At 40.5% G+C, this 16,446-nt stretch overlaps 1 protein-coding gene across 19 annotated transcripts in view; it reads left to right on the plus strand.

Annotated features, from left to right (window-relative positions):
- The window catches only part of PHLDB1 (pleckstrin homology like domain family B member 1), a 198,451-nt gene that overhangs the window by 127,869 nt on the left and 54,136 nt on the right, over positions 1–16,446 (plus strand). For 17 of the 19 annotated variants that reach the window (XM_077456846.1, XM_077456830.1, XM_077456831.1 and 14 more), the window contains 3 exons: positions 3,642–3,920; positions 12,361–12,504; positions 12,699–12,836. In XM_077456846.1, coding sequence (XP_077312972.1) covers positions 3,642–3,920; positions 12,361–12,504; positions 12,699–12,836 — 561 coding nt within the window. The remainder of the gene's footprint in view (positions 1–3,641; positions 3,921–12,360; positions 12,505–12,698; positions 12,837–16,446) is intronic. The other 2 variants (XM_077456832.1, XM_077456841.1) reach the window with 1 other exon arrangement.

Below are 16,446 nucleotides of genomic sequence, written 5' to 3' on the forward strand. Positions count from 1 at the left end.
GGCCATGAAACATCTTTTGATTCAATTGTCCAATTACTATTGGTCCCTTTTAAAGAGGATGGCTATTCTTTAGAGCTGTGATTCCTAAATCCTTCCTCTAATTTGGATGTACATGCCCTCAAATTAATCCTGAGAGTGTGCAATTTCAGCCCATATCCATTCTATAACTATAGCTTGAATGTGTTTAGGTAAATACCTGAGGAAAAAACAAAAATTGTGCCTGTGTCCGAATATATATGTACCTTACTATAGCTGTATCTACAGCTGTGTGCATTTCTCACATTTTCCACTGTCCACAATTAGGTCCCATACTACAACAGCAGCCAAATGTCCAGACACAAAGGAGGTATCTTTTCACCATGAACACCTCCACAAAGATCTTCATATATTCCATTTATTGTATCTTCAAAACATTTAAAAATTTGCTTATTAGTCACAATGACAAAAAAACTTTTCAGTGCATTCTGGGCATAACCAGGACTCTCTTGATATATAAGACCACCCGGAAAAGGGCTGTGTTGTCATAGCAGAGGGAACGGTTGAGTCACTCGGGAATCATTTTTATGGCTAATAGCCAAAATTGCACAACAGATCCATTTATCTTTATGGTGCACCTGTGTCTAATGCCTTGTACACCCGGTCGGACTTTCCGACGACAAAATCCATATATTTTTTTTCCCTACGGACTTTGGCCCAAACTTGTCTTGTATACATACAGTCGCACAAAGTTGTCGGAAAATCCGATTGTTCTGAACGCGGTGACGTAACACACGTACAATGGGACTATAAACGGGCCAGTAACCAATAGCTTTAGTCTTGTCATTTATTCTGAGCATGCGTGGCACTTTGTCCGTCGGAATTGGCTACACACGATCGGAATCTAAATGATCGGATTTGGTTGTCGGAACATTTTAGATCCAGCTCTCAAACTTTGTGTGACAGGAATTCCGACGGAAAAGTCAGATGGAACCCAAACACGATCAGATTTTGTGACAACACGATCCGATTGGATGTTTTCCGCCGGAAAGTCAGAGTGTACAAGGCATAACTGTTGGAGCATAAGGTAAAAGTAGCTCTCTGGTCTTCATCTCTCTCCCATAAAAATTTATAATAAATTTATGCCGCGTACACACGACCGGACTTTTCGAGGGACTAGGTCCGACGGACTTTCGGTGGAGTTCCGAATGAACGGACTTGGCCACACACAATCACACCACCAAGTCTGACGGATTGGAACGTGATGACGTACAACTGGACTAGAATAAGGAAGTTCATAGCCAGTAGCCAATAGCTGCTCTAGCGTCAGTTTTTGTCTGTCGGACTAGCATACACACGAACGGATTTCTTGGTCTGGCGGAGTTCCGGTGGAAAAATGTAAAACATGTTCTATTTCTAAAGTCCGCTGGATTTTTGGCAAGCAAAGGTCCGATGGAGCCCACACAAGATCGAATTGTCCGATGGACTCGTTCTGTCGGACCTTTGCTGTCAAAGTCCAGTCGTGTGTACGCGGCATTATACATACACGTCATTTTAATGTATTTTTGTTTCAAAAACTTTCACACAAATAAAAAAAAAAAAACTTCTGCCTTTTTAGAATCCCCTTATATAACCAAATGAAGTACGTCATTAAAATACTCATGTTTTCATGCACTCCTAGTTTATCTAATCATCAGAGCCATCCTCAAAGATTATCTGGTCATCAGGACAAATCAAGAGGGAAATGCTCCTCAGTGGGGATCCAGATAGCAATAAAAGTCTGACAGAGGTTCTAATCTTTCCCTTCCTTTGAGCAAATAGTGTGGATCTCTTGAAAGCTTGTCCAGAAAACTAAAGCTGGCTGTAGACGAGTAGATTTTAGGTTTACATATTTTATTTTTTATTTTTTTACGAACCTTCACTTGATTTTCAGTTGTTAGTGGGGTTAAATCTGTGTTTATTTTCAAATGCAGTGATGAGAAAATTTGAAGGAGTAGGATGGAAATGTTTTCTCAAAAAATTTCTAACAGTGTATTGTGGTTTTATTTCAGTAAATACTATTTGTTCCAAAATTGAATGTTATGGACAATCAAAATTTTGAAGAACTTTTGAATGTCAAGTCTTGGAATGTACTGAGAATTTTCGTATGAACATGCATTCCAATATCTGCTAGTAATATAGGCAGCTTTAACCAGTTCTCAGCGCTGTAACATTTTGAATGACAGTGTGCGGTCATGCAACACTGGAATTATTATTTTTTTACTAGTAATGGCGACAATCTGCGATTTTTTTTTTTTTTTTTATAGTGACTTTGACTTTTATACCGTCGAGAAGCTGAGGACATCATATGACGCCCGCCCAGGATGGGATATCCCATCTGTGGACATCATATGAAAATGGGCGGTTAGGGAAGTGGGTAAAGCCTAAAGCAGGCCATACATGGGTCGACATTTTGAAAGAATTTTCTTTTGAAAATCTTATCCCCTTCTTCTTTTTTATTATTTTTTTTTTTTTTAATCTGTTTATTGAATTTTAAAATAAGGTAACATACAACAGTGGATACGTCCGTCGGACAGTATCCATAACCAGGCCAGCCGGCCACCTCTAGCTAACAGAAATCGCTAACTACCAACACTTGAAAATCTTATCTAAGAATTTTTGTTTGAATTTCGCACCATTAGTTAGCTGCCGCAACAGCCGATTTTTGTGCAGCCATCTCATTTGAGTGATCGGGCATGTTGGAAATTTTTTGAAAAACAAACAATTTCGTAATCGATTATGGGAGAACCTTGTGAGAAATGTAATCGAAAAAAGAAATGGGCAATCAGAGCAAGAAAAGAAAATTCCAAGAAAGAAGATTCCCAGCCATTCTTTTCTGTTGCTACAGGAGGTGAAATTGAAACGCACAAAAATTTCTGATTTTCAAAAGAAAATTCTTCCGAAATTCGATCATGTATGGCCAGCCTAATTCTAGTTTCACATTAAACGAATGTTTTAAACGTTGCAAAGTGTCAAGAGTATTTAAGTGCCTTATTTCACCTAATTTTAGCCTTTTGTAAAGTGTCAGATTTTAGATCCTGTGCCAGCTCAAAATTCCTGTGCCCTGTCCCCAGATGGAGATAATGTCGCTCTGACATGCCCCCTCCTGCCTGTCCAACAGTACAGCTCTTCATTCAGGGAGCATGAACGTTGCCGAATGGAGAGCCATAGTTTTAACAAGGTAGGGGGCTTGTCAGACCACTGGAAATAGAACGCTATGCTCACAGAGTACAGCAATCTTTATTTTAAGCTAGTCAAAGGCAACCAGAATTGAGCTGGTGCAGGATCTCCATTAAATAATAAATTTAAGTAGGACAATAGTCTACAATAGGGCTTTACCTGGAAAAAAAAAAATGTAAATAATCACGTACAGTACTCCGCTGTTTTGTTACAAGTGCACTTTTAAAGCTACATCCACCTAATGGAGAATTTCAGCAATTATATCGTCTATATATCTGATTTGACTTTTAAAATGTGGTGTGTGTGTGTTTGGTTTTTTTTTTTTTTTTTTTTTTTTTTTCATAAAACCACAAGCCACTGAAAAATGAATGGTTTACATTTATTTATTTTATATAGTTAAATAGTAGTGTTCTACCACTCAAAAATGTGCATTTTGTTTCCGTCAGGAGCGGCAGAGGCTGGAGACCATTCTGAATTTGTGTGCTGAATACAGTAAGTCAGAAGAAACCACTCCACCTGCTCAACTACAAGAACCTCAAGCCTTTATGTCAGTAGGTGCCAATGTTGAAAGGACTTCACCGTTACACTGTCGAAGACCATCGTGGGATGGTAGTCTAGGGAACAGCCACGAAAATACCGGGAGCCTGATGAAATTGAGGGGAGGACACAATGAGGAAGAAGCTCACAAAGAGGAAAATAGCAGCACAGAGAGTACCCAGCATGAAGTGAGTGTATATTTTAAGCTTTGTATTAACCAACCTTGAAGGTCTTATTCATGTTCTTGCGTTTGTAGTCAGGGGGGGATAAAAAGGGCAACAACCATTGCAATGGTTTATACAATAGGGTTACTGACTGTTCCTATGATATAATCTACAATAAAAAGTAGTGCAGTTGTCTTAAAGTGAGCCAATACTGTTATTAAATGTGCTATACACTTTTTTTATTTTTTATTTGTAAGAGTCCCCTTGATACTAGACAGATATTACCTAACGATAAATAGCCCTCTACTGCAGAGCGTCACTCTATGAAAACTCCACCTTTCTGAATGCACACCAACTGCATAACTTCAATAGAGTCTGGTAATAGGCTGTTCAAGCACTGGGTGCTTTTACAGAGATTGGCTGGGAGCGTGCCTACTGGGCCTCATACCCCATAGGATGAGTTCAGCAGGTTGTGACTATGCTCTATAGAGAATTAACGTTTACTTTAAGATACTATCTGGCCTATATTATCCTGTCCAGTTGCACATTTTAGTGCAATTGGACTAATTTTAATGTGTGCAACAATTTAAAAAAATAATGTAAAAATTGCTCCAGCAGCAAATTGTTAAACCCATGTGGGATAATAGTATAATGAGAAAAAAAGTAGATTTGGTGAATTCTGCTTTTTGTATGAAAACTTGGCAAATGAGCTACATTGCTAAAATTCCCTGATATAGAGATATTGGGATATAATGCTTTTCAGTGCTCAACAACCTGGCTGTTAAATGCAAAGTGCAGGGAACCCACCATGTTTATTCAGCAGCATAAAAATATTTAGCTACTACCATTATTATTATTATTATTATTATTATTATTATTATTATTATTCAGGATTTATATAGCACCAACAGTTTGCGCAGCGCTTTACAATATGAGGGCAGACAGTACACTTACAATACAAATCAATACAGGAGGGATCAGAGGGCCCTGCTTGTTGGAGCTTACAATCTAGAAATTATCATTGATTTGTTTCTAGAGTTCAGTAATAAGAGTTTTCCATATTGGCACAAGTGTGCCTCTGGAACAAGAGGGAATATATTGAATGGATCGACCTACCTATTTATTACTTTCCTAGGCTCCATACATGCTAGGCGGGTGAAAAATGTCAAGTGTATTTTTTATTTTTTTCCCCCCAAAAAATTGCGTTAAAAAAAAAAACCATTGCGCAAAAAGTCTGTATATGCAACATATTTTTTTTTTTTTTTTTTTAATAGTGGAGAGGAATTCCCTCCAAAGTGAGGGAATCCTGGTGTTTCGCCAGGACCACCAGAACTAGTGTCCCCACTGGAAGATCCCCCTCTTTTACCATTCTGGTGTCAACCAAAAATTTAGGATTTTCTTTTACTTTCACTTTCAATGATAACGATAAAAGGACAAATAGAGATGGTGAATCTCCTTTTTAAGGGAGGCGCAGATGGTAATAAAAACTGACAGGTGTTCTAATCCCTTTCCACTCCATCCAAAACTGGAAAAATTAAGTTTTGCCTTTAGTTACACTGTAAAGCAGAGTTCCACCCAAAAGTGGAACCACCGCTTATTTGCTTTTCAACCCCCCTCCCCTCCAGTACCTTTCAGGGGGGAGGAGGGAATGGGAGCCTGTTTTTGACAGGTCCCCACCCCCACTTCCGGGAGGTGGCGCCGTCTCTCGGAAGTTCGGCCTCCTCCTTCCTTTACTCCAGTTAGAAAACGCAGTCTTTAAGGCTGGTTTCCCTAGTGGAGATGGCAGCAGCAGCACCCGATGGCCAATCCGAAAATCATCTCAGGTGCTCACATCGTGGGCTTCCTGGACAGGTAAGTGTCCGTATATATTAAAAGTCAGCAGCTACAGTATTTTTTTTTTCGGAGGAGGAACTCAGTTTAGAAGACTGGTCTCCTGTAAACACACAAGACCTGATATGTTATCCTACAGTGAGGGGAAAAAGTATTTGATCCCCTGCTGATTTTGTACGTTTGCCTACTGACAAATGATCAGGCTATAATTTTAATGGAAAGTTTATTATACAAGTGAGAGACAGAAAAATCACAGAATCATAAAAACGCATTTCAAAAAAGTTGAATGTTGATTTGCATTTTAATGAGTGAAATAAGTATTTGACCCCTTTGCAAAGCATATCTTAGTACTTAGTGACAAAACCCTTGTTGGCAATCGGGGAGGTCAGATGTTTCTTGTAGTTGGCCACCAGGTTTGCACACATCTCAGGCCGCGTACACACGGGCGGATTGTCTGCCCAACTTAGTCCGCTGAACCGTGTTTCAGCAGACAATCCGCTCGTGTGTGGGCTTCAGCGGACTTTTTCAGCGGACAGTCTGACGGACTAAGTCTTTCGGAATTTCCGTAATTTTGTCCGTCCAAACTTGGTTTCAGCGGACAGTCCGCTCGTGTGTAGGCAAGTTGGACGGACTAAGTATGGCGCATGCTCAGAAAGGATTTACACGCCGAAGGTTGCATTGCAGTGTATTGGACGTCGAATTTCTAGTCCCGTCGTACGTGCTGTACACGTCATCGCGCAAGCTTTCGGCGGACTGTCTGCTCATCGTGTGTGGTCAAGTCCGTTCATTCAAAAGTTGAACGGACTGTCTGTCGGATTGTCTGACGAACTTAGTTGGGCAGACAATCCGCCCGTGTCTAAGCGGCCTCAGGAGGGATTTTGTCCCACTCCTCTTTGCAGATCCTCATTAAGGTTTTCGAGGCTGATGTTTGGTAACTGGAACCTTCAGCTCCTTCCACATATTTTCTATGGGATTAAGGTCCGAAGACTGGCTAGGCCACTTCAGGAACTTAATTTACTTCTTCTAAGCCACTCCTTTTGTTTCCTTGGTCGTGTGTTTTGGGTCATTGTCATGCTGAAATACCCATCCACAACCCATTTTCAATGCCCTGGCTGAGGGAAGGAGGTTCTCCCCCAAGATCTGATGGTACGTGGCACCGTCCATCGTCCTTTTGATGTGGGGTAAGTTGTCCTGTCCCCTTAACAGAACCCCCCCCCCCCCCCCCCAAGCATAATGTTTCTACCTCCATGTTAGACAGTGGGGATGGTGTTCTTGGGGTCATAAACAGCATTCCTCCTCCTCCTCCTCTAAACATGGCAAGATGAGTTGATGCCAAAGAGCTTGACTTTAGTCTCATCTGACCACAAACCTTTCACCCAGTTCTCCTCTGAATCTTTCAGATGTTCATTAGCAAAATTCAGACGAGCCTGTACATGTGCATTCTTGAGCAGGGGGACCTTGCAGGTGCTGCAGGATTTCAGTCCTTCATGGCGTAGTGTTACCAATTGTTCCCAGCTGCCGTGTAGTTCTGGGCTGATTCCTCACCATTCTCATGATCATTGAAACTCCACAAGGTGAGCTCTTGCATGGAGCCCCAGACCGAGGAAGATTGACAGCTATTTTTTGTTTCTTCCATTTGCGAATAACGCACTAACTGTTCTCACCAAGCTGCGGCAATAGTCTTGTATGTCTACAATCTTGCCCCTAACATCGTTGGACAGCTCTTTGGTCTTGGCCATGGTGGAGAGATTGGAATCTGATTGCTTCTGTGGATGGGCATCTTTTAGTGCTCCTAATCTCAGCTTGTTACCTGTATAGAAGACACCTGGGAGCCAGAATGGGATCAAATGCTTAATTCACTCATTTAAAATGCGACTCAATTTATAACTTTTTTGAAATGCGCTTTTCGGGATATTATTGTTGTTCTGTGTCTTACTGTTAAAAAAAAACTACTATTTAAAATTATAGACCGATCATTTCTTTGCCAGTGGGCAAACGTACAAAATCAGCAGGGGGTCAAATACATTTTCCCTCGCTGCACAGCATAAGCATAATTCATAAATGCTGCACAGATAAGCAAAATGTAAGCTCGTGGATATTATCATTAGTGCACAGGCTACATGGTATATGTACGTATTTATTAGGCGGGGGGGGGGGGGGGTGGTTTTTCTTTAGTGTGAGTGTAAGCTCCACCTCTGAATGTACACTAACCAAGCTTTGGCATGGTCAAAATAATAATAAAACATTTTCTGTACAGTTTTTGGTTTTATATAAGCACTCTAGGTGCACATAATATGTAGGAATAAAACTGCATCTAGTACATCCAGATATCTTGCCAAAAAAAAACCTCTTTAAACGTTTTTGTAGTGACTCTCAAAAAGTCAAATAAGTGCATGGTTTCCGGTTTCTTCCGTTCATGAAAGCCCTTGGCTATATATAGTCTGTATTGTAAGTATAACATCTAAAATTATAAAAGTCCAACGTACCTAAATGCGGTTATCCTTTGTTCCGTGTTTCCCTGAATTGCAGTCACACTAGTAATCAGCACATTATGCTCAGTCTTCTCTGATTTGGTGTACAGGCAACATTGCCTCCATTGCCATTCTCATGTTGTGGAAGGCTGAGCTACCAGGAACAATGCATATTTGTGTCCCAGTCAGGCGATTAGCTATTATTTTGAAGTTTGAATTCTGAATTCAATAAACAACTAGACTGTATGAGCTGAGATTTTCTAAATTTTTCTGTGGTTAGGCGAGGAATACCACGTGGGCCTTACTGAGCTGAATGTGACTTTGTTTTAGATAGTAGTGAATTGAGGAGTGTGTGAAGATGGGGCTAAATACAAATTTAGCTTATTATTTACAGTAATACCCAAAAACCCTTTCTAGCATCTTGGAGTGGTGAATAATCCCATTACAAATTGGTTGCAACATGACCTTGTATATGTTTAGTGCAGTTTAAGTTTATCCAAAAAACAAAATATTTGGGGGAAAGGACCCCATGGAATGGAAAGCATGTACTAGATGCGAAAACATCAATTGCAGCCTCACTGTGCCCCATCAAACGCAGCCTCACTGTGCCCCATCAAACGCAGCCTCACTGTGCCCCATCAAACGCAGCCTCACTGTGCCCCATGATGAAACCATAGACAGACAGGGTACAGACAACATGTAGTAAGATGTACCTACCTGCTCCTTGCGGTCCCATACTAAAGGCAGCAGCAAGTGATGTTCTAAGTGCCCTGCAGTGCAATCTGGGAGTTGGAGTCTTAGCAGAGCACAGGCACCAGAGGGCCAAGTTGAAGTCTGTGCTGTGGAAAACTACAACTCCCGCCATGCACTGGGGCCACCGATGTTGGCGGGAAGGACAGAACGGCACTGCAGTGGTGTAGCCTGCTATTGGACACAGCTGCAGCAGAGATGCTGTAGGTTGTTCTCCTCCCTTGTCTGTGGACCCAGTGGCTCCTCTCAGACAGGCGGCCGTGGTGTTAGTCTGTGTGCAGCACCTACCACCCCTTTATCAGGCCCGCTGGCTTGCTTGGGCACACTGACCGATATTTCCTTCCACTCCTGAGGCAAATTAGGCGGCCGTGAGTGCGAGGCCCTTCTGGGGGTGAGGCATTAGGCGACCGCTTAATTTGCCTAATTAAAGAGCCACCTTTGCATCCTTTAATAGGCGCCACCCTACTTACTTTTCAGGAAGCCTGCTGTAGATACAAGCTGTCATCTTCCTTGGGTCCTCTAACCCCCATCCGACAAAACCCAGAATTCTCTCCCGATTTGACAAAGCCCTTCCCGATGGAAAGCTAGCCGTATTCAACCATGCGCGCAGAACACTTTTTTAGCAATGGACGTCTTCTGTCCTTGCTCTATCTCTCCTCCATGACCACTAACCAGCACTTCCTATTCTGGACGTACGCACAAATACGGCATTTTCTATGTAGACCCCAACTCATTCCGAATGGACACGTCAACACACACCATTTGAATCGATTCGCCTAAAATCAGAGCCTCAAAAGCACTTAATCTCTGACATTTATTCCTTTAATGTTCGTTGACGAAGACCTGAAATCCATGGGTTTTAGTCACAAATGGGAACGAGCTGGCGCTAGACATTTCAAACCATGACTGGGAGAAAATCTTTACCTATATCCTTGTACCTCCACAGCTAGCTCATCCCAACATACTCTCCCTCACGTAAACAAAAGTGAAGACACTACTAACCTTATCGCGCTCTCTTGCTAAAGCATCACTCAGATAAATATCTTTATCCCACATCCCCCTTAAAGCAATTCTTGAAATTCAGAAATCTACCGCCGTACATTCTGAGCTCGGATAAATACCAGATGATTTCCCCATATACACTACTTCTAAATGGTATCTTGTTTCATTTCTTTAGCAAAAATCACATGGTAAACTTCACTTGGAATGTTTATTGGGACAAAGTCCCACATATTGCAATTAATGTCAACCACATTATCTTTAGCGATGTGCTGTATGTTTGATTTAGTATAACTTTGTTATTGTTGGACCCGTTAAGGAAACAAACTTTTCTATATCTTATTCTGTACTTTGGACTATGCACCACTGTAATGATAATCACTTACCTTAACTGATGTATTTGCATCTATCAAGTAAAGATTTTTTTGGGGGGGGGGAGGGGTTGGATAAAATATTCATACTTGGAATTCTTCTTTTTAATATACATTTTTATGATCAACAAAAATTGACTGGTGAAGGTATCAAGGTGATACTGAAAAGTTTAGAATTCCTCTAAAGGACAGGTAACTAAGGAAGCACAATTTATTTACAAATTTTAAAGGTCGCTTTTTTTTTTTTTTTTTTTTTTTTTTTGTATTAGTATCAAAACCCAAAAACACAGATGTAATATTTTGCAGTTTACCAGTCCTTAGATGTGATGGCTAGATTACTTTTGCTTTTTTTTTTTCTTCTTTCAGGCTTATTTACTTTTATTATCTAATGAAACATATGATTAAACCATAACCACTGTTTTGAAAAAAAGCAAACCGTTTTAAAACCTTCAATCAAAGCAGCGCTACGGTCAACAAATACTATATTGACTTCACTAATGTTTAAAAATATACACAGCAATAATGATGGCAGAAAGGCAGTGAATAAAAAAAGTGAATGTGAAGAAAACTGCTACAGTCCATGATGAGTCTAATCGGTGGATCTAAGGAAAACATCTGACCAGTGCACCTATCACCGCAATCCACCACACCGCGTTCCACATGTCCCCTTTGGGGTTTAAACTCACCAAAATGTCAAAATAAGTAAGCCTCACACCATCGATATCCAGCCTCCACCACAGATTTAGTCTCAAGGGATCCGGTAATCCAGGCACATAAGGAGAAATAAACTCCACATAGAGCAGATCCATTTTGACTTTTTATTATTCGTATCCACAGAATATTAAACAGTATTAAAAGTTCTTCAAAAAGTTAACAAATGCTGATGCTGGTTCCGAAGTTGGTCAAATAACTTGATGTCAATGAATTAGTCTATCTAATAGTCTGTCCTAGGAGGTCGGAGGTAATAGCAGTGCAGTGGGCGTCCTTTGACAAATTAGGAGTGACGAAACCGGTCAGGGCATGATCTCACGGCGACCGGAAGAAACGTAGTTCCAAGGACCTAGCCGATTAACCGGAAGTAGGTGTCGCTAAGTGATGAGTGGAGTGTGCGTGTTACCGCAGCACTGCTATTACCTCCGTCGTCCTAGGACAGACTGTTCGATTGATTCATTGACATCAAGCTATTTGACCAACTTTGGAACCAGTATCAGCATTTGTAACTTTTTTTTGAAGAACTTTTAATACTTTTTAATACTCTGTGGATGCACATAATGAAAAGTCAAAACGGATCTGCTCTGTGGAGTTTTTCTCCTTATGTGCCTGGATTACCAGATCCCTTGAAACTAAATCTGTGGTGGAGGCTGGATATCATTGATGGTGTGAGGCTTACTTATTTCGACATTTTGGTGAGTTTAAACCCCAAAGGGGACGTGTGGCACACGGTGTGGAGGATTGTGGTGATGGGTGCACTGGCTGGATGTTTTCCTTAGATCCACCTATCAAACTCATCACGGACTGTAGGTGTTTCCTTCACATTCACTTTTTTATTCGCTGCCTTTCTGCTATCATTATTACTGTGTATATTTTTATACATGAGTGACGTCAATATAGTATTTGACCGTAGCGCTATTTTGATTAAATATTTTGAAACCGTTTGTTTTGGTTATTTTAAGTGGCTGCTGAACTTTTATACATGGTGTATATACATATTTTCATATGTTATATGCTGAATTACCATTCTATCATTTCGTCCTTATTGCTATAAACTTTAAACTCCTAGCGCTGAGGAAGTAGGGAGTGCTGTATAGATTTTTTTGTTTGTTTGTTAGTACTTTTTGTTTTTATCTGGTGATAATGCCAGTAAAACACTTTTATGTTCTACAGTAATTGAGGGGCATTGTCACCGTAGGACAGGAAGTATATAAGGCCTTGTTCATATCTGGCGTACTAAAGCAAACACCCATGGAGGGTAAAATCTTGTCTGGTTTTCTGGAACTGTCCCATTTGGGTATCATATTTTTGATGTCCATTCTGTCTTTTTAGCAGGAAGACTCTGCAGCAACAAGAGATGTAAACTCCGACCTGCGAACTCTGGAGGAACAACGGAGAACAACAATAAATCGTATAGAACAGCTGAAGAACCGAGTGACAGATCTTGAGAGACAATTGCAAGAAAGTGCTCGAGAGGTTGGGAATCATCCAGACAGGGGCCAAGAAGTTTTGTGCATTGGGGAAAAATGAGACCGTATAATATTGCATGAGCTGTTTTGACCTTTTTATTTGAATAGCAATGGTCCGATTTGTTAAGTGGAGGGAAAATAGTTTTCACGTTGAGGAAATGTTAGACACATCTGTTGCTTGTCCTTTCTTCCACTATGCAGGCAGAGATGGAGCGTGCTTTACTTCAGGGAGAAAGGGAGGCTGAGCTTTCCCAGTTGCAGCAAGAACAGAGAATAGTTCAGCAACTACAAGACAATCTTAATGTCCTGGAAAATGATATTCAGAAGGAGAAGGAGAAGGTACTAGACATGTTGTAAAGTGATTGTGCCCCATGTTTGGGGAATATTCTCTCTCCCTTGTGTTCTGTCCTTCTGTCTTCACTCTTTTCAGCTCCCTATTGTTCTCCTACAATTCCAACTACCCCACAGAAAGGTAGAACCTTTTTTTCATAAAACATTTTGTACGAATCTCATCCACTGATTACTTGTGTATAGAAACCCTTATTCTATTAATTCAGTGCCAGAGAGGCCTGCAAGCAGCTGTTCTCTTTTAACACTTTTGTAAGGTTGCCAAATGGTAGTAGCACTGCTGTTCCTCCTTTTTAAATGTGAAGTGTCCCTTGTGCTGCTTGCTGCAGTTTTATCTGAAATCCACTGTCCTTTGATCTCCAGCAACCGATTTCACCTCTGCAGTTGTAATCTTCTAGTGCTGCTGCAAGGGTTAATAGAGCTGAGGGACCTGTCAGGCATTCATCAAGAGTGGTTAATCTACCCAGCCTTTTCTGCCCCCTCCTCCAATTTAAAGAAGCTGGCCTATAGCGTCAATGAATAAAATGTGATCTTTTCACTGATAGAAGCTATAATACAACTTCAATGAATGGAGGAGGGGGCAGAAAGGGCAGGCTGGATGAGCGCTTGTGACAGGTCCCACAGCTCTGTTACACCCCCCCCTCCCCCCACGGCACCAGAATATTACAGCTTTGGGGGGTGGGGGGATCAGAGGATTTCATCTAAAAACATAGTAGCCCAAGGGACACTTCATATTAATTTCAAGTACTGCCTATCATGCTGACTTTTTTTTATTTTTATCTATTTATTTTTTTCTAAACTGGGACTATAATCTGCCTCTGTGCTTATGCAGAGTAAAGTGAAAGAACTCTCACTGATCCTCATTTTCAACATGCTTTCTTGCCATTCTGTTGCCATGCCAGAACCCTTCAAAAAATACCTTCGGGGTATTTGAGGAGCATGTGAATTCCTCTCAAAGAGACTGTGTTTGGCCTGAGCATCCATTCACCAGGCCCAAACAGTGTCACATGAGGGAGGGTAAGAAGACATTCCAATGTAAGGACATGGACCTTCCCTGACTCTCAACTCTGACAGAGGAATGGAGTGGCAAGAAGTTGTTTGGTACATGTGAGTTGGGAGAAATTCTTTCAAGAAATCTGGTCACTTTGCCCGGAATAGGAAAGTGATCCGATATCTTTGCCTGTGGCCATTCCAATTTTTGATCTGATCCATTGCCATTCCAATTTTTGATCTGATCCATGCCCCTTACTAAGTAGTTTAAACTTTGGAGTATAATTCTTATGTGCAGAAGCAGCTTGAAGGAGTTCAATAAACATAAATAAAGTGAAGGAACAATATACTTGGATAGCACATCCCTATTCTTTTTACAGCATAATGTGTATTTTAGAATTTTTTATTTATTTTTTCCTTTTTATTAACTCCTGCCAGCTATTTTTTTTCTATTGGCATCTTTAAAAAAGTTACTATGGGCAAAATCAAGAATGACATACAGTATATGTTGAAGTATTTTACTACTATTAGCACAGAAGTTTTGGGTTTTCTCAGTTATCCTGATAACATAATTGTATTACCTGTTGGTCCTGCCAGAAGATCTGTTATTTTTCTTCTTCCCGTAATAAGATATTCCAGTGCTCAAATCCCAATAGCTTCTAGATCAGGCTTTCTCAACCTTTTCAACACAGAGGAACCCTTGAAATAGTTCTCCGGTCTCGGGGAACCCCTGCTAAAAATTTTAAATCTGCAACTCGTGATACATTAGTGTGATGGTCAGTGGGAAGAATGGTCCTTATACTTGTGGTCATTGGGAAGAATTGCCTCCTTACAGGTAGCTAAAAAGATCAATGGTGTTACTGGGAACTTATTTGAGAGGCAGAAATTGCCCAATGCTGAAGGAACCCCTAGCAACCTTTGGAGGAACCCTAGTTGAGAATCGCTGTTCTAGATCTATATAATCCATCTGCTAAAGGGGGGTGAGCACATGTTAACACTAAAAATTCTGGACGATCCCTCTGCACACTGCTCTATACCCTTTCTAGCAAACTTTGAAAAAAAAAAAATTAATTTCACATATATTGCAATACATGTTCAAGCTGGCCAACTTCGTCACAGTAATTCCTTTATGGCCAGTCCCTACTCTACTCTGCAAAATGCAAATGTTCCAGTGGTGCCAGTTTTATTTATTTTTTTGCAAAGTTTGCTAGAAAGGGTATGTAGCAGTGTGCAGAGGGCTCGTCCAAAATTGTTTTTTTTATTATTATTATTTATTTATTTATTTATTTTTTTTGCTGAATTTCACCTTTTATAGGAAGTGAAACATTAACGGATTTACTGGCAGGATAAACCGGTAATAAAACTATTAATGGTGAACTCAATGAATAATGCTTTTGACATGGGTTGATTTACTAAAACTGGAAAGTGCAAAATCTGGTACAGTTGTGCATGGTAGCAAATTGGCTTTGAATTTCAGCTTGTTCAGTTACGATTTGACAGAAGAACCCGGAGGCGGACTGGTTTCTGTGCAGAGCTGCACCAGATTTTGCACTCTCCAGTTTTAGTAAATCAATCCCTGTTTACCACCCATCACTTAAGGATCACTATCAAGAAAAATACTCTGATAGCTGTATGTGGTTTCTACATGTAACAATAGTGTTAGTATATGACTTGTTTTTTTTGGTTTTACATGCAGACTAATGTCTGGCAAAGTGACATTGACATTTGCTTAGACAAACCATAACACTGCCAGGAGAACTTGATCATTAGCAGCAAGAGTTTCTTAAAAAGAAGATTTAAGTGGTAACTTATGTAAGCAGTCCTGGCAGTGTTATAGTTTGTCCAAACCCTCTGCCAATGTCACGTTTGCTAGACAGCATGGTCTGCATGTGGGAAAAATATAAATCCATTTTTTTTTTTTTAAATATAATTTATACTTTTAATTACAAGTGTAGTAAATAGATCAAGACTGTATGAGGCTATCTATTGCCAACATCCCTATATATTCTAGTGTTCAAGTGTTGCTTCCCATGGGACTTTATATGACAATGAAACAAAATCTATAAAACACAAGAATTTACTCAGAGAAATCCAACACATTTCAATTTGTTCTTTTTTGCAAATCCTCTTCAGAAAAGGTTTTAGCAATATATTGGATGTGTTCTCAGAAAAAACTCAGCCAAAAAATCTTAAAAATAGGAGGGCTCATCTCTGGGCTCCTGGACCTTCAGCAACCATCAGGGACAGTGTGTGCGCAGGGGACGCCAGATGTGTCCCAAACCGGTCCAGGAAACGGCCACCCGAGCAACATAAAATGGATTCCAAAATCCCTGCAGTCAATTGCCACCAACAAGCATGTCCTCCAGCAACACTGCTATAGAATTCACCCTTTAGGAGCATTGCTGGAGGACATGCTTGTTGGTGGCAATTGACTGCAGGGATTTTGGAATCTATTTTATGTTGGTCTGGTGATTGTTTCCTGCACCGGTTTGGGATATATCTGTCGTCCCTGGTGTGTGCACACACCCTGTTCTTGATGGCTGCTAAAGGTTCAGGGGACTGGAGACAAGGCATAGTTACATAGTTAGTCAGGTTGAAAAAAGACACAAGT

The sequence above is a fragment of the Lithobates pipiens genome, unplaced genomic scaffold, assembly GCF_037356315.1.
Source record: "Lithobates pipiens isolate NorthernLeopardFrog02 unplaced genomic scaffold, aLitPip1_a1.2 Scaffold_27, whole genome shotgun sequence".
NCBI classification, from domain to species: domain Eukaryota; kingdom Metazoa; phylum Chordata; class Amphibia; order Anura; family Ranidae; genus Lithobates; species Lithobates pipiens.